Below are 19,022 nucleotides of genomic sequence, written 5' to 3'. Positions count from 1 at the left end.
GGCAGCATGGTGTTCATTTATCTCCTTTCCAGACTTTTTGCGTATTACACTCATTACAGCGTACTGGTGTATATGGAGTATTGTGTATGTGTGTGCCTTTGTGAATGATGTGTGCATAAATGTGTGTGTCTGAGTGAATATTTATATGTTTGAGTCTGTGAGTATGAGTATATGTGTGTGTCCGTGTGCGTGTCTATATGTGAGAATGTGTGCATTTACTCATGTGGCATGTTTTCATCTGTGTGTGTGCGTGTGTGTGTGTGTCCATCTATGTGTGTGTGTGTGTGTGTGTACGTACCTAGTTCTGGAGCGGGCAAGTTTAGCATCTCTCCTCTCGTCCTCGGACTTGTCGTTGAGGGAAGAGTTTTCGTCATCCTCCTTGTCCTCGCGCTTGATGTCCAGACTGCTGGATGAGTGGCTGGTGCGCAGCAGACCACCTGCAATACACAGCACCGTCAGTGTGTAAGTATGTCTTTATCTGACCCCTGAAATACAGTATATCAGAGTGTGTGTGTGTGTGTGTGTACACCTGAACTACAGTATATCAGTGTGTGCGTGTGTGTGTAAAGCTGAACTACAGTATCAGTGTGTGAGTGTGTGTGTGTATATACACCTGAACTACAGCATATCAGTGTGTGTGAGTGTATGTATGTGTGCGTGCGTACACCTGAACTACAGTATATCAGAGTGTGTGTGTGTGAACCTGAACTACAGCATATCAGTGTGTGTGTGTTCACCTGAACTACAGTATATCAGTGTGTGTGTGTGTGTGTGTGTGTGTGTGTGTGTATGTGTGCGTACACCTGAACTACAGTATATCAGAGTGTGTGTGTGTGTAAACCTGAACTACAGCATATAAGTGTGCATGTTATTGTGCTCTCAAGCTGGGAGCTCGGGGAGGATTGTATGTGTGTGGGTACTTGTGTGTGTGTGTGTGTGTGTGTGTGTACACTTTCATATATGCATGTGTGTGTGTGTGGGTACTTTTGTATGTGTGTGTGCGCGTGTGTATGTCTCACCATTGAAGCCCTCAGGCTGGGAGCTTTGGGGAGCTCCAGGGTTGTGGTGACCATGCAGGAGGGGACCACTAGGTGTCATGCCGGCTCCGTCCTCATGGTGAATGGGCAGCTGGGTAGCGAGGGAACAGGGTTACTCATATGTTACTGAGACAGACAGAGACAGACAGACATACACTTATGCACACACACACACGTGCCCAGCATCCTCACCATGCGTCCGGCAAGGCTGAAGGCCTGCGTGAGGAGGCTGGAGGTGGAGCTGGAGCCGCCGGCGGAGCTCAGGAGGTTGACCAGGTCGCCCGGCGCCCCCACAGCATGACCTCTCAACACCGTCAGAGCCTCCTCCAGACTGTCCCCCACTTTAGCCTGAGAGAGAGAGAGAGAGAGAGAGTTCTTCAAACTGGATCCTTACATGAGTGAGTGGCAGCAGGCGGGGGCCAGAGTGGGCGGTTGGCATATTATGTGAGGGGGAGGGGACTCTTACCTGCATGCCGCCCTCAAAGCTGGGAGACGGGGTCGCCTGGGCAGAGGACCTCGACCACTGAGAGGCTGGAGAGGGAGGGAGGGAGGGGGAGAGAGAGAGAAGGAAAGAAAGAAAGAAAGAAAGAGAAAGAGAGAGAGAGATTCCATATAAGAATTGTAAAATCCTATATAGTATACATGCATTTTCCACTCATTCTTTATATGTCCATAATTCTTTATAAATAGGATAAAACATAGTACACATGTAAGGTGTTAAATGAATGCTACACAATATGCAATTTCATATCACAACAGAGAATACCCCATTTGTATCAACATGTGCCTAAGGTTCTGATATTGCTGACCAGCAGAACAATCTGACTTGTGTAGACAAATTGTGAATTTATATAGTGCGTGTTTATATAGCAACAATTTTGCATTTAATGTTAAAACGGCCAACAGACCCTACTCTAAAATAGATAGTGATTGAGAGATCATGCTTGTGGCACAGGGGATATTACCATGGTCCCTTTCAGCCAGTAGATGGCGATGCAGAGCTACAGCAGCCAAACTGAGCTCTCACAGAGGGTCTTAACTCACACAAGCTTTAACACTGATCTCTCTCTCTCTCTCTCGCTCTCTCAAATATATACACACACGTATTTAAGCACACACAATCTCTCCATCTTTGACACACACACACCTGCGATGGCCTGAGGAGAGCCCACGGAGCCCACTGGAGTCGGGGGAGTTGAGGGGAAACTGGCACCGTTGCTCTCCGATGGATAGATCTGACACGGACAAGAGGAGGAGAAGATAAAGAGAAAGAAGGAAAAAGAGAAGAGACAACATACTTAGGTATACTCATAAAGCTCACAAACTCATGTCCACACTAGCATACGCAGACAGACCTAAAAAACACACAGACAGACACAAACACACACACACACTCATTTTCTGGAGCTGCAGGAGGTACTGGCCAGATAGCCCCTGCGCTAGATTAGCCCAATTCTTTCAGTCTGGCCGTTGATGAGATCTTGCACACTCACACTTGGCAAGCCAAAAATGACTAACTACAAGACTCACGCAAGCTACAGGAAGTGTGTCAATGCAATAGTATAGGCTGTAGGGCTGACTGCAGACTAGATCAGACAGAGCTGACCTATAAGACTATTTAGAGACCTACTGGAATAGATGTCTGAGCGCATTACACACACACACACGTGCAAGTCGAACTCACCGATGCCAGCGCCTTCCCAATCTCATCACCTGAGCTCCCTGGAGCAACACCTCTGTTAGCTGAGAGAGAGAGAGAAAAAGAGGGACAGGGAGAAGAAGAGGGACAGGGAGAGAAAGAGTGACAGAGAGAGAAAGAGTGACAGAGAGAGAAAGAGTGACAGAGAGAGAAAGAGTGACAGGGAGATGAAGCGAGATGCAAAGGTATTGAAGAGTAGAACAGGGGAAAGAATACACACATTGAAGACTGAACTAGATAAAGCTCTGTGTTTAAATACAGCCTCTAACTACAAACATGATGAAATGATTGGGTAGGGAAAACTTCATTACCCATGATGCTGTCTGCTCCGTTGGGTGGGCCGTAAGCGGAGGGGCCGGAGTGGTAGCCGTTCATGTCTCCGGCCTGCAGTGGGTAGTTCTGGGGAGAGATGGCCAGTGGCTGCCTCTTCTGCTGACAGAGCACATGAATATCAGCACACACACATCAGCTTTGTGTCACACACACACGCGCCGTGTATACACACACAAAAATATACACTCACACAGACACACCTCTGCACACACACCAGAAAAGAACAAACCCATAGAATGGCCACACAAAGAGGAACACACACACACACACACAGCGATACAAATTACAGCCATGCACACACACACACACACGGCAAAACCATGTTGTCAAACACATACCTATAAGATAAATACACATCCATGGTACACATACAGAGAGACCATCATCCATAAATACACATATACACACACACACACACACACACAAGTGGTGCATGCAGAGAGCAATAGGATTAGGGAGTGTGGTGGCGTGGGGAGGGATAAGGGATTAAGGCTGTGCTGTGTGGTGTGTGTGTGTGTGTGTGTGTGTGCGCGCATGTGTGGTGCAGAGAGAGAGGTCAGTGCCTAGCCTTAAGACTGACAGGGCAAGGGTCAGGGGGTGAGAGCAGGCAACAGACAGAGCTAATCTCTGTAGGTGACACATTTCTGCAGAGTTTATGACATTAGACTATGTCTCATGTATGTCTTCTTTGGTTTTCATGTGGTCCAGTTCTTATATGTCAACTGGTCTTCAAACTTGGCTTTACATAACCTTAACTTTGTTTTAGAAAGCACCTTGTTTTTCAACGTTGCAAGAAAGGCGCTTTACATATAGATTGATTTGATTTTAGACACACACTCCATCTCTCTCGCTCCCTCACACACGCACACAGATACACACACACACAATGATGTCAAGACATACAAAAGAAATGGAACCCCCCACACACACACACACACACACAGGGCTGGAGCATACTTTGACACACTGACATGAGCAAACACTGGGGAGGGCAAGGAGCTGTTCAAAAAACACAGGTGCACAGCAACAGTTATATGCACTCTCTCAGATAGGCGCGCGCGCACGCACACACACACACACACACACACACACACGGGGTAGTTACCAGTCTGTCCTGTGGGTTGGCCGCACTGAAGGGGGCTTGCTGGGCGATGTGGGGTGAGTTCTGCAGGAGTCCGGCAGGGTACCCGCTTTGTCCCCACGAATCCATCATGCCCTCTGCCAAAACACACACACACACACGGGGTCAGTATCAACAAATACACATACAAAATCTCTCTCGTTCACAACACGTACACACACAACGCAAAGACACTAACACACATACACGCTCTAACTCACAAATTGTATGTGCGTGCAAAAACACACACACACACACACGCATGCACACACACAGCATGCATCATGGAGCCTGTGGAGAGCAGACCTGATGTGAACTGTTGGACTGCTTTGAAGGTGGTGGAGACATCTGACTGAAACTCAATCTGACTGGCTGGGACCAAAAGATGGATGGAGGAGAGAAAGAGAGAGATAAAGGGAGAGGACGGAGAGAAAACAGGAGGGAGGAGAGAGAGAGGCACACGCATGCACGAGAAGAGAGAGATTTGGGGGGGGGGGGGGTCCGCCTACAGTAAACAGCAAATGCCTCCCACATGCACTAGTGTCCTTGTTTGTCCCTGACTTCTATGCTAACACACGGCTACGTGACGGGGCACAGTCCACCAGGAGCTGGAGTCTCTCTGTTGCTCTCTCTCTCTCTCTGTCGCTCTCGCTCACTCTCTGTCGCTCTCCCTCTCTCTGTCGCTCTCCCTCTCTCTTTAGCCTTCTTTTACTCCGTGAGGTGACCGATCTGCACGTGTCCACTACCCCGTGACTGGACTCCAGAACACTGTGATGGCAGTGACACATCATATGCATGTGGTCCTGATGGCGGACTCACAGATTCACGTTTCAGACGTTAGCGCTTTGTTACTGCTATGCATTACAACATGCAGCCACAACCCAGAGGTCTCCAGCTCCGGTGTTTAGGAGCATTCACTCATTTTTCTCTTGTGCATTCAGGGCAGGAGTGGCAATAAGAAGTGCCTCCAGGGAGATGCACGCGACATGGGAGTCTGCTGAGGTGTCATGGTCAAAATGGGGGCAAATAAACTGAAGGGTTTTTGTACATCTAGTTGGCCCTGCAATTGCGCAGCAAGTAAATGACCAGATCTGCATTCTTGCTACTGTTTGGCTTCTGCCAAAACATCCTCAGCAACAAACCGCAGCCCAAGGTCTCCTCTGAGTGAGTGTGTGTGTGTGTGTGTGTGTGTGTGTGTGTGTGTGTGTGCGCATATCTCAGCCCAAACTCCCTGTCGTGCCACCCGTATGCCTGTGGCAATCAATGGAGACTGGAAACACATTCACTGCATACCGTATCCCCCGGGCATGAAAGAAGTCCCCCATTCCTTCCCTGTATGCGTGCCTTGGTGTGTGTGTGTGTGTGTGTGTGTGTGTGTGTGTGTGTGTGTGCACACGTGCACACATGCCTTACCTGTCAGGTAGTACTGTGAGGGGTACACACATGCCTTACCTGTCAGGTAGTCCTTGGTGTGTGTGAGTGTGTGTGTGCACACACATGCCTTACCTGTCAGGTAGTCCTTGGTGGGTGTGAGTGTGTGTGTGAGTGTGTGTGTGTGTGCGCACACATGCCTTACCTGTCAGGTAGTCCTTAGTGTGTGTGAGTGTGTGTGTGTGAGTGTGTGTGTGTGTGTGTGCACACGTGTCTTACCCGTCAGGTAGTACTGTGAGGGGTACACGCTGCCTGGTTTGGAAGTGGGGTATCCTGCGCCATCAGAGCTGTAGTCCTCCCCTGACGTTGGGTACACCTGCCACACACACACACAGCTTTTCAGATTCAACTTGTCTATATGAGGCAAAATGTTTTTCAACATTATTAGATTCAGAAACGAAAATGAATCAGTAGATAAATGCACAAGCATGTGTAAAGGCACAAAACACAAAATCAAATCTCTGACTTGGGCACACACATATACTCCCTCACAGGAGTTATTCTGATAGCAATAACATGCTACAAGGCGTGTGTGCGTGTGTGTGTGTGTGTGTGTGTGTGTGTGTGTGTGTGTGTGTGTGTGTGTGTGTGTGTGTGTCAACTTGTCTGGCTCAGTAACGTGTGAAAAACAGGAATTGTACTCAAGCTTGGTGGGAAAACGTGAGGACATACAGTTTCAGCCCTAAGGGCACAGCTAGTGGACATACTCACTTACTCACCAATTCACACACACACACACACACACACACAAACAGCACCGACTGGTTCAGCTCATGTTCTCCTTCTTTCATTCATCATCACACATGTCACTCTACAGTCTCACTACACTTTCAATTTCTACTATTCAATTTCTTGAATTTCCCCTGGGGATCAATAATCTATCTATCTATCTATCTATCTATCTATCTATCTATCTATCTATCTATCTATCTATCTATCTATCTATCTATCTATCTATCTATCTATCTATCTATCTATCTATCTATACACACACCATGGAGAGGAGATCAAGAGGAATCCTAGAAACTGACATTTTTGTATAATTGGATTTCATAATTATAATTGGCGAGAGAGAGAGAGAGAGAAAAAGAACAAGCAAGCAAGAAAGAAAAAGAAGAGATAGTTGATAAAGAGGTGGTGTGGTGATAAAGAAGAAGAAGAGGGTAAGAAACAGACGGCAGGAGGGGTAGACAGAGTGTGTGTGCAGCGAAACATGCAGAAAGAGAGGAGAGGAGGGATGAAGAGAAAGAATAAGGAGAGCGAGAAATAATGGACAGAACCAGAGCAGTAACGACACAAAATGAGAGAGAGAGAGAGAGAGAGAGAGAGAAGTCATACAAGATGGGAGAGAGAAAAGAGGAAGAGAGAGAAAAAGAAAAGAAAAAAGAGAAAAAGAAAGAAAGCGCCATGAAGGGATGGATAGATGTAGAACAAAAGAGGGGGAAGAGAAAGAGGAAAAGAAGAAAGAAAAAAGGATAAGAGAGGGAGAGAGGGGGGCAAGTGGAGCCATCTGCCCCTTCTTGGAAGCCTGCCAACTCCACAGGCAGCTGGGTAAGAGGAGTGGGGGAGGGGGAGAGACAGAGAGAGAGAAGGAGGGAGTGAGAGAATGAGAGAAAAAGGGAGGGGCAGTGGGAGGCAGGGGGAAAGGCGCGGGAGGAAAAAGAGGGAGAAAGAGATAGAGAGAGGGAGCGATAGAAAGACAGGGTGCTGAAAGAGTGATGTAGAAAACAGGCAGAAGAGAGAGAAGAGTAAGAGGAGGAGAAAGACAAGTAAGAGTGACAACAAGTTGGATGGTAGTGTGAGGTAGTGGAGAGTCAATGGAGGGGAGAGAGAGCGAGCGAGCGAGCGAGCGAGCGAGCGAGAGAGAGAGAGAAAACAGGATGAAAAAAGAGGAGCAAACACAGTGAGCGGTGTTACAAGCCACTATCAGCCCTGCAGGAGGTGTGTGTGTGTGTGTGTGTGTGTTAGGGGTGCGAGTGAGGGGGTGGTTTTACGGCAGGGGGCTTATGACAAACTTTTGCTGCAGACATTTTGAGTTTTTTTTCTTCTCTTATTTATTTATTTAACCTTAATGAGTGCAGGATGTCTGAAGCCCTCTCCAACATGCCACATCTGCTCAGGAGTAGCAAGCGAGAGAAAAGAAAGACAGACAGGGAGCGGAGAGAGGGAAGGCAAGATGGCGCGCTACTGCAGGTTTTGATCTTTTTTAAGGGCTTTCTGCTCTCTGTGCATTAACCTATTCATGTCATACTCTGCTGATAAAGAATAGCTCGGTCACTATGGTGACTCTTTCTTTCATTCTCTCTGTTCCCTTTATTCACTCACTTCCATTTCTTCCATCCTAAATGAATTCATTTCAGTATGTGGACATCTTGTCATCTAATTGTCATTAATGCGGTATATATGTGTGTGTGTGTGTGTGTGTGTGTGTGTGTCTGATTTGGAAAGGAATGTGCTTACATCATATGTGTGTCTCTAGAAAGTGTGTGTGTGTGTGTGTGTGTGTGTGTGTGTGTGTGTGTGTGCTGAATGACAGCGACAGACTGAGTTGATAGAGCTATAAAGGAGGAGCTCGGCCGGCTGGAGTGTGTGTTTGGGGATGGGGGGGGAGGGGGAGTGTGTGTTTGGGGATGGGGTGGGGGGTCTCTCCTCTTATTCTGGATTCACACAGGCTCCATACAGAACAACATGAGACAGGAGCTCATACAAACACCAAACACACCATCAAATCCCAATCACACACACACACACCACAACATCCATACCACACACACACACACTCTCTTACCACACACAGAGCTAATGGTGAGTATAAGCATCAACTCACCACTGAAGAGGGGAGTCCAGGCACCTTCCTCTTCTTAGGTTGAGAGTCTGCAGATGAAAAAAAAACACACAAATCATGATAGCACACAGTCTTTAAGACCATTGTACATTGTGTGTGTGTTTGTGTTTACCAACAGGCTCGTCGGTGGTTTGTGCATGTGTGTCTGTCTGTGTGTTTACCAATGGGTTCGTCAGTGGGTCGTCTGCGAGAATAGCCCTGGTGGTACTGAGAATCTGGTTTGAGCCCAGAGTTGGAGTGAGTATCTGCCCCAGGCATGGGCATATCCCCACACATCATTCCAGCCTGGAGGATAGAGAGAGAGAGAGAGAGAGAGAGAGAGAGAGAGAGAGAGAGAGAGAGAGAGAGAGAGAGAGAGAGAGATAGATAGATAGATAGATATAGGAGAGGTGAGAGAAGGACAGAAGACAGAGAGATAGAGAGATTAATATATCATAATTTTCCTTTCTCATAATTAAAGCTTCTGTGACAGACAGTGTTGACATGCGTGCATACTACGTGTATGTCTTTGGGCGTGCATGTGTGTGCTGATCTTTACCTGCATGCCAAAGGGATACCTCTCTTTACCTATAATAGAGATGGAAAAACAGTTGTAAGTCTGAAAATAAAAATAAAAAATCTGAAAATAAAACAAATAGCAATTCCACAATGTAGATTCTATTGCCTTTTTCACTTTCCCAACAGTACTACTACAATCATTTCTAGGAGAGAGAGTGTATATCACGCTCAGTATCTCCTGACTGTAGTCGGAATGCCATGAGAACTGACCAGCCCAGCCCAGCTGTGTTACCATTATCATTCTGATTAGCATTAGCATTCTCCAGGACATAACATTCATATCTCCATTTACATCACCAGAAAAACTCTTTCCAGTGCAGGTTATGTGGAGTTCATGAGATATTTACTGCTGTGTGTGTGCTCCCTCTAGCAAAACAAATAAATGACTTCCATGATATCCATGCAATCGGGTATCCAACACTGGGATATATATATATATATATCCAGCACATATATCGTAAAACACAGAGCACAACAACCCAGACGAAAGAACAATGCAACGGTAGAACTAAAATAACTGATGTTTCCGTGTTTACAGTATCTGAGGAGAGTATTTCAGGAAAAACACTAATATATCAATCCCACAGGGAGCCGAGTTTCAGGGTTCCTTACGAAAGGAGCTGGCTCAGGGTTTGGTCCACACACACACACACAACCAGGCCATAACCAAGCCTCTGATCAATGTCCACAGTCAATTCCAAACATATCGATGCCTATTGATTGCCCAGGTTGCTAAGGAACAGGGGGGGGGCTTCATTAAGAGCCGAGTTCACTGTATTTACTGAAGTACATATGCTCAGCTGAGTTACGCTCCAGTGTGTGTGTGCTTGTTTATCTAAATGTTGCTGGGACCATCTTGCCTCTTTCATAAACATGCTAATGCCTTATGACCTCAATGCCAACAAGGCGTGACCGTGCATCACTCTACACACAGATTCTCTCTCTCACTAATACATACATTAAATCTCCTTCCCTCAACACACACAGCAGTTGATTTATTCTCCTTTAAATGAAGCTAGACAGACTACATTTGGCTAGGGTCCACCAAACGCAAAGAAGCCCACCCCTTCCTTTCTGTCAATGTGCGGGTGTGTGTGTGTGTGTGTCTGTTTATGGCCTCAGCCAGCACTGACAAACAACAAATTGGTCCATTATGACCCAGAGCCCGTAAAAGCACCCCTCCCCCCTTCGACCCTAGTACCCCCCACCTCCTGGTTAATCCTCTGGGGGGGTTGGGGGTACATCCCCAATGTGCCCCCACCCCCAAGAGAGCGGCCCCTGGGTGGGTGGGGTGTGTGGGGGAGAGGGGGTTTGGGCGCTAGGCTAAGCTGGGGGATGAGGGGAGTGTCAGCAGCAAATGCTCACATCCACACACACACACACACAAATGCATACACTACTGCTCTCATGCGCCCACACACACACACACCACTGCTCTCATACACACACAAAATCATGTAGGAGATAAAACTTGATACACACACACACACACAGGTGTGAGTGTGGCAGTGAGAAGGAGAGAGGGGAACACACCTCCTATTCCAGGAGTCCCAAACGGCTGGAGGATTCCATCATGATCACTGTAGGTGGGCTCAGAGTAGCCCTGCAGAGAGAGAACAACAAGGACAAGACAAAAAAGAATCAACACCAAAACAAGCTGGGCAGGTTATGACGCAGGTGACCGTGTGTGTGTGTGTGTGTGTGTGTGTGAGATAAGAGAAAGATGCCAGGTAGGTCAGAGAGTAGACATCAAAAGCCTCTCCACCAACTTCACCGACTGACCGGCTAACCTACATCTCCTAAGCTACCTGCACAAGCATGTGCATAATGACACACACACACACGAGCTGCTTACACTGATTCACTCCACACGACTCATTAACTAGACAGATTACCACAAGAGGATCTCAATAACCCCCTGCACAAGCACACACACACACACACACAAACAGGTAAGCACACCTCTGTCCCCAAGTCATGCTTCACCATTCGCCTCTAACATGATCTGTTAAGCTGCACGTGAATGAACTAGTCGTGGTCAGGACGGGGCTGCATGCAATGGATTATGGGATACTTCTAAGAACTCCATTACCTGCACCACTCTTAAGCTCTGGGCTCCAGTTTAGTAATGGTGACCCAAATACCCATGGACATTCATCTTAAATTTAATCTAGCTAATTTACCTTAGAAAGATTATTTGTGCCGTGTCTGTCTTTTGATGTCTGTGTAAAGCGCTTTGAGTTGCACGTGTCTGAAGCCATCTATATTTTAAAGGTGAGTAAGCTGTACATCATATGTATGAGACACCATTACCAATATATACATTGCTTACCCGTGGCTGATTGAAGGCGGTGCCATTTTGATCCCCCGGGGCCCAGGAGCTGTTTCCAGTGCGTTCTTCTGGACCAGAGACAACAAGAGGGGAACTCATTACCAACCAGTACACAATGAAACAAATGGGTTTAAGACATGCCAGGAAGGCAGACAGATCCACAGATAGAATGACCATTTTCAGAAAGAGCTCAGAAATGTGAATTTCTTGATAGGAACTTTGTCTCCGTTGTGCTGATTGTGAACCATTGTCTTTTGCTGCCTGACTATTGAGGACAATTTACTTGACCATGTTGGACCTCTCTGCCCTACCCAGAGTGGCCAATAGGACCCTTTCTGTTGCCCCGGAGTGACCGTATCTCCCTGCCTGCATACTCCTGCCCTGCAGGAATCCTTCTCCCGTCAACTTTGGTATGCGAGGTGTCTCTGATGTCAGAGGAGCTGCCAATAGGTTTTCCACTAGGAGAGAGTGCATGCCAAACCTTTATGCTGCCACTTTGACAGCAGTGTGTGTGTGTAGGGAGAGAAGCAGAATGGCAGTGTGTGTATGTGCAAGACTGAGATAGTGCGTGAGTGTGAGTGTGAGTGTGTGTATACACAAACACGTCAGTGCATTCCGGTGTGGGGTCCTCAGTGGCAGCATGCAGGTTATGTGTCTCATGAGGTCGGAGGCACGTCACTCCCCATCAACTGATCTGTTGTGGGGTTGTGTGTGTGTGTGTGTGTGTGTGTCCATCCACTGTCATCCATTGCCTTAACACAGGAGGGACAACACTGCTGTTTTGTTGTGACCAGTGAGTGAAAGCCAGGCCAGAGTCAGCTGCTGAGCATGAGAATGATGCTGCTGATTGAAACAGACCTCGTTAGTTGCTAGGCATGCATGATGTGGAATACCAAACAATGCTTATCTCGGCATTTGAATGATGTGGAATGCTAACTGATGCTAATGCTAACCTGGGCATGTGAATGATGTTGAATGCTAACCTAGGCATTTGAATGACAGTAGATTTCAACTGAAAAGACAAAGTTCATAGGAGTGAGGGAGAGGGAGAGAGAGAGAGAGGAAAAGATAGAGGAGTGAGGGAGAGAGAGAGAGATAGAAGTGAGGGAGAGAGAGACAGGGAGAGTGATGAGGGAGATTCCAGATGGTAACTATGACAGGAGTTCCCCTCTGTACTTTTTAGGGTGGGCTCTAAGTGGCGTGAGGTGGGGTGGGGCAGTAGGGGCACATGTCCCAACCCCACTGCTGCCTCTTGATGCCAATTCACTGGTCTATGAAAGCTTCCCACTGCTGCTAACGGCGTTGCTGTTCGATACCTACTCTAAACCTGCACAAACCCAGATTTGGCACGCATCCCTGTCGCCGTGGCGACAGGCGGAGGGCACATCCTCATACGGTATGCGAGGTGCGACGGGACGTCTGACAATACAAATTAATTTAGCGCAGGAGAGCGACTGCGAGAATTTTAAAGATTGATGAAGCAGAAATTTCTCAAAGCTTCTGTCTTCTACACATATGAGCACACACACACACACAGTTTTATGCTCCCCAGCATCTGTGGAGAGAGGCGGCTTAATTGCCTGCTGATTTGCATAATTGTGCATATTAATGAGTTCCAGCCTTATGAATATTCATACTTTTTATGTTTTGTTGTCTAATTAAAAAAAGAGGGAGGGGGAGGGGGTCGGAGTGAAGACAGCATCACGAAGCAGTAGAGAGGGACAGAGAGAGAGAGAGAGAGAGAGAGAGAGAGAGAGAGAGAGAGAGAGAGAGCAAGAGAGAGGAGCAAAAAGAGAGAAAGAACAGGGGAGAAAAAAAGAAAAGAACGAGAGAAAAAGAGGGGTAGAGTGAGTGAGTTATAGGGGTGAAAGGGAGAGAGAAAGAAAAGAGGCAGCAAAAGAATGGAGGAAGAGAAGAGGGAAAGAGAGAAGACTGAGAAAAGAAAGAGAGAGGAAAGAGAGAAGACTGAGAAAAGAAAGAGAAGAGGGGAGAGAGAGTGAGGAAAGAAAGAGAGAAGAGGGGGAGAGAGTGAGGAAAGAGAGAAGAAAGAGAAGAGGGGAGAGAGAGTGAGGAAAGAAAGAGAGAAGAGGGGGAGAGAGTGAGAAAAGAAAGAGAGAAGAGGGGGAGAGAGTGAGGAAAGAAAGAGAAGAGGGGGAGAGAGTGAGGAAAGAGAGAGAAGAGGGGGAGAGAGCGAAAGTGTGTGCTGGAGAGATTGAATCACAAGAAGAGGAGTGTCGTCATGACAGCTGTGATCTACAGCACCATTCAGGGATTTGAAGAGTCAGCAGTGAAGCCAGTCCAACCAGAGACAACAACAAACGGCGCACACACGCACACGCACACGCACACGCACACACACACACACGCACACGCACACGCACACACACGCACACGCACACGCACACGCACACGCACACACACACACACACAAATAAAAAACTTTACACACAGCATCAATCACACACACACAACCAACTTTAACAATAAGCTATGCACACAGCACACACACACACTCTACTAAAAGAAGAGGAACTGAGAGAAGCACAATGAGAGAAAGGGGGACTGAAAGAATGATTAGAGACAAATAGAGAAAATATGAGAATGGAGAATGACAGTGAGAGAGTAGGATATCCACACACACAAACACACGCATAACTTCTTTAACTTCAGTCTTTTCATATTAATTGCCCCCAATGGCACCTCCATTTTGAAGTTTTGTGGGTGATGGCCAAGTTTAAGATCATAGCTCCTTGTCCATGCTTCTGAACAGAACGTAGCTCCCTCTTTCGAACAACCCTGCTGATAAACCCACACAGCTAACTATCAGCTGGTAAACCCACACGGCTAACCATCAGTAGGATCCGCTAGTTCAACAGTTGAACTTCCATCATTTCTCAGCCACTGGATACACTAGACATTCCTCAAAACACACGTCTTTCGCATTACTCAACCCCAATGAGTGGGAATTATGGGTAATAGCGGATTTTTCCTCATTTCTGCTGCGCTGCAAACAGAAAACATCCGCCGTCAGTCAGTGGTCTGGTGGGCCATCACACTACTGAAGCTCTCGCCTATTAGTTAATGTGTCAGGAAGTCTGGGTGTGTGTGCGCATCAAACTTTACAGGACTTGTCTGAACACATGGAGCACTTACTAAGGCAGTCTTTGAGGAGGCGAATGGCAGGCCTAAGGATAGTGTGTGTGTGTTAAAAACCCTGCTGGGGCTCTGGGACAAAGGGCAACACCAGAGTCTATGCATCATAACCTACGACAGCATGAAGTATGAGTCAGCCAACACACACACACACACACACACACACAGCCCCTTTCAACGGAGTTGAGCTTTAATTACAGGGTGAGAGAGGTTGGAAGGCCTCGTCAGCCCTGAGTCACTGACTGGGGAACACACACACACACACACACACAGAGAGAGAGCGAGAGAGGGGTTACGGGGGTGTTTAGTTAAGGGAGAGGATGCCAGGGCTCTTTGTATGTTCATTCTCATGCCACATGCCAAGTGAGTGAGAACAGAGACGAGGAGGGCAAAACTGGCACACTCAATCCAGACGGCATGACCGGACCCCTGACACACACACACACACACACACACACACGGATTAGGCGTCTGCAGCACTGCCTGACTGAAAATACACACCAGCTAATCAATCGCTCTCATAATTCTGCTCCTCTGATAACTTGACATGATTAATAAGATAACAAAATGACTTGATGGATAAGCTCAGCTCATTAAGTCCAATTCATTTTATTCCATTAAGTGGGCAGGGGCTTGGGAGTAGAGCATACAGTTCAATGTCTGAATGTTGCTACCTTCATGTGATCACACACACAATGAAAAGTCACATATCACAAAGACCCCCACCCCCACACACACACAGACATGAACAAACACACACACACATGCAAATTAAAGATTTTTGTGCTTTTCACTGGAACCTGAGCACGGTAAAAATAATTTCAGTCATTCTCACTTTCAGCCCTCCAGTAAACGAAACCGAGTGGGAGATGTTTCTTAGACTAGCGCACACACACACAGACACACACACACACACACACATCAGCTCACGCTAGTCATCTGTTTAACAGGCCACATAATACTATGATTTGACCAGAGAACAGAGTGCATAGTTTCCAATATAAATGTGTAAATATACAAGTGTGTGTGTACATTAATTACAATTTCATCATTATATATTTTTTTTAAATCACAAAAGACGACACCCAGATATTCAATATTTCCTTTTTTTAAAAAGTAAACAGATGGAGTTTGTCAGTATAGGCATATTCAAAAAGCTTGTAGCCAGATGACGTCATTAGGAAGTAGGGGTGTGAATCTCTCATGTAAAAGATGATACGATTCGCATCTAAATACATGGGCACAATTCGATACAAGAAAAGATACATGTTTATAAAAAACGATTCAGTACAATTCGACAGCCCGATTGATGCAGTTCAAGAATGGAAAGCATTCTGAAAGATTTTTTATAATTTGCTCAAGGTGCACATTCATTTTATATTATCAATTATCATGGTCATCATGGTTGTCAATTAGGCAACAAAATGTGTGAATATGATTATCTAAACTGAGGTTTGTTTCATATACTGTATTGAAATGAAAAAGAATAGTCTACATTTCAGTCCAAGCACAGCAGCCAAATACAACATAAAAATACATTTTTATAGACTTTACAGATTTTATAGAGTTATATCTGATTGTTTTCATGGAGCTGTAGCCTTGTTGAGGTAAGACAATACAAAAATAAAATAAAACAGTGCTTAAGACACTCTTGGCCTTTTTCTCCTTATAGGCCTAGCTTCTACTAAAGAATAAAATAGGCCTAATGCAGAAATCTAAAATGCCACAAGTCTGAGTGAATATGAACAAAATCATTGGCTAATAATTTATGCATCGTTTTCGCAGCAAGGGCCAAATTATTATTTAACATTAAGGAAATCCCCTTCATCAAAGATAAGGCTACTCTACAGACTATCGTTTGCTGTTTAGGAATGCTATAAATGCTTTATTTCGCGCTGGATTTTGAAAAATAAAAGCCGACCGAGTGCAAGTTGTCACATTGTTAAGTTGCAATAGATGTATGGGTAATGAGGTCATTTGACAACTTTGGGCAATGAATGTAACCAAAAAGCGAACTGCATTACCCACAATTCGTTGCTAATATATGGTTTCAAAACCAGAAGTGGGATGAGCAGCTGCTTTGGAAATGTAAATCAGTCTGGCTTGAGCAGAAAAGGTTGTGCACGATTCATAACAAGTAAATCGATATAACGACGGTTCATTTCAGTTTTCGATAACGGGGCTTCCGTGATCGATGTAGCCCATTATCTTGCACCGTTAAAAACGGATACCGATACGTATCGGTTAATCTTTACACCCCTATTAGGAAGCCATAGGTCTAAAGGGTTCTCTGCAGCCCTTAACAACCAAGACACCTACAGCCTCTGGTCCCCATAGAAGCTAGTGGTGAGGCCTCATGGGTGTCACAGTCTTGGTCTAAACAAATTAGTGACGAACTGAATATCAAAGCTCTACACAAACACCAACACAAGCCCTCTATAATGGATCCAGAGATGTCAGAGACAGACACATGCTGGTGTATGAGTGAGTGAGTGAGTGAGTGTGTGTGTGTGTAAGTGTGAGTGTGTAGGCTGAATGTATGGTCACGGTTATGCTTATGTGTGTGTGTGTGTTAAACAGACGTAAGGTACACCAAGAGAAACTCATGGTGTTTACGTCTTGTTTTCATGTCTGTGGTTTTCATGACGGGGTGGCTGCCCTTTGATGGTGTGTTGTGGATCGGTATTGGTCACCATTTCTCTCTCTCTCTCTCCCCCCCTTCTCTCTCTCTCTCTGGTCGTAAAAGCCCTCACCTGCCCGCCAGCGCACTGACTCAGAGAGGGTGCGCCGGAGCTACACATTCATATACAAGCACACACAAACACAAATACAAACACCCTGCACACACTCGCATATCAATGGACAAACACATAGACACACCTGCATATGAACGGCACACAGCCAAAAATTGTCTTTGGGGCGTAATGAGTAAAATTAGTAACTTGTGTGTGTGAGTTGTGTGCACGTGTGAACTGTGGGTGTGAGTTTGTGCGCATGTGTGTGCATGCGTGAGAGAGAGTTTGTGTAGGTATTGTACTGCACCCTTAATATGTGTGTACCATTTTCTTTATGTGGACATAAATAAATGGTGTGTGTGTGTGTGTGTGTGTGTGTGTGTCGCGCGCGCGTGTGTATATATTGTGAAACGATGGTGGTGTTTGCCGTCTGCTGGACAATGGCTGCAGCCGTTAAATCTTTTGAGCTCCGACACCATCTCTGTTGTCCTGTTTCAGAAGAGCCCCCAACACCACACAAGACAAAGCTGCTGTCCTTTCTTTCCTCAACGACTCCCCTTTCTCTTTAGCTCTTGTTCTCCCTCTCTCTCTATTCCCTTCTTCCTTCCTTCTTTTCTTTCCATCATTGACACCAGGTCCGTTGTTGGCTTAAGAGCATCAGGTTTCCCATTGAGGTGACAAACAATCACATGAAAGACATGAGGACATGGAGAGCAAGAGAGAAAGGAAGAGATACATGTATGGCATCAGAGAGAGGTAGAGAGAGAGAGAGAAAGGGAGAGATATGGCATCAAAGAGAGGTAGAGAGAGAGAGAAAGAAAGAAAGGGAGAGATATGGCATCAGAGAGAGGTAGAAACAGAGAGGAAGAAAGTGGTAAAGTGAAAGGTAGAGTGTGAGTGGTAAAGGGAAAAGATGGTTAAATATGGGTGCTTTGTTTTGAGGGGGGGGTCCTCTTTCTCCTCTTCCACAACATCATTAAAGAAGTGACAGGTGAGAAGCAGATGAGAGAAGGGGGTGAAGGAAGTGAAGCACTAACAAAGACAGGAGGGGGGGGGCGATAGAATGAGTGAAAGAGGGAGTACATGAAGCTGAATGGAGGACAGAGAGATATTAGACACCAGGGGCCATTCTGTGTAGGATGGGTGTAAACCGTGTGTGCGTGCATGTGTAGGCTTCCCTCTGAACACTGCAGCAAAATCCACAACTTACATACAATGTAGGGAAGGCCAGACAGAGGCCCCAATCCATCTGAATAAAGCCATCAGCTGGCCTGTGCTACTCTGGCTAGTCTGAGGTGTACTCCTGCACACACAGCTGTGTTTAGATTCATGTGTGTGCACATGATGCAAAGTCCTTCACCAGGATGGTCAGAGTGGACTCCAAACTTTAATGTCTGCGCGGACTTGTGCAAGTTGTAATTCACTGGCTCAGAGTCAAGATAAATCATAATCCACGCTTTAAAAAAGTTTTTACAAAAAAATACACTCTCTTCTATCCTCTCTTTTGCTGTGTATGTCTCCATGTGTCTGTGGCCATGGATGCTCAGCTAACTTTAATAGCAGACATCAATCCACCTTCACTTTCTGGGTCAATAACAAGGGAGCGCAGAGCGTAAAGGGTCATCGGCTGCCTGGAAAGCCCTGATATTCAACTGGGAGAAGCCTACATCACACAACAACTATAATAACAACAATAACATGGGCTAACTGACTGACTCATCTCACCACAGAGAGGGTAAAAACAAGCCATGTGGTCAACCAAGGCATGCTTTTAAACGG

General features: G+C 46.1%; 1 protein-coding gene across 3 annotated transcripts in view; it reads right to left on the bottom strand.

Annotated features, from left to right (window-relative positions):
* LOC125292160 (transcription factor E2-alpha-like) overlaps positions 1 to 19,022 on the bottom strand; it is a 41,256-nt gene that overhangs the window by 10,371 nt on the left and 11,863 nt on the right. Inside the window, exons 4-17 of one of the 3 annotated variants that reach the window (XM_048239365.1) lie at positions 11,356 to 11,420; positions 10,557 to 10,626; positions 9,004 to 9,032; positions 8,627 to 8,750; positions 8,448 to 8,494; positions 5,840 to 5,936; positions 4,175 to 4,287; positions 3,048 to 3,168; positions 2,722 to 2,780; positions 2,185 to 2,272; positions 1,504 to 1,568; positions 1,230 to 1,385; positions 1,020 to 1,128; positions 299 to 437 (exon numbers count right to left, since the gene is read on the bottom strand). In XM_048239365.1, coding sequence (XP_048095322.1) covers positions 299 to 437; positions 1,020 to 1,128; positions 1,230 to 1,385; positions 1,504 to 1,568; positions 2,185 to 2,272; positions 2,722 to 2,780; positions 3,048 to 3,168; positions 4,175 to 4,287; positions 5,840 to 5,936; positions 8,448 to 8,494; positions 8,627 to 8,750; positions 9,004 to 9,032; positions 10,557 to 10,626; positions 11,356 to 11,420 — 1,282 coding nt within the window. Of the gene's footprint in view, positions 1 to 298; positions 438 to 1,019; positions 1,129 to 1,229; positions 1,386 to 1,503; positions 1,569 to 2,184; positions 2,273 to 2,721; positions 2,781 to 3,047; positions 3,169 to 4,174; positions 4,288 to 5,839; positions 5,937 to 8,447; positions 8,495 to 8,626; positions 8,751 to 9,003; positions 9,033 to 10,556; positions 10,627 to 11,355; positions 11,424 to 19,022 lie in introns of all 3 variants that reach the window. The other 2 variants (XM_048239352.1, XM_048239360.1) reach the window with 2 other exon arrangements.

Source organism: Alosa alosa, chromosome 1, assembly GCF_017589495.1.
Source record: "Alosa alosa isolate M-15738 ecotype Scorff River chromosome 1, AALO_Geno_1.1, whole genome shotgun sequence".
NCBI lineage: Eukaryota > Metazoa > Chordata > Actinopteri > Clupeiformes > Clupeidae > Alosa > Alosa alosa.
The sequence above is the reverse complement of the archived record's forward strand: the minus strand, read 5'-3'. Positions and strand labels throughout refer to the sequence as shown.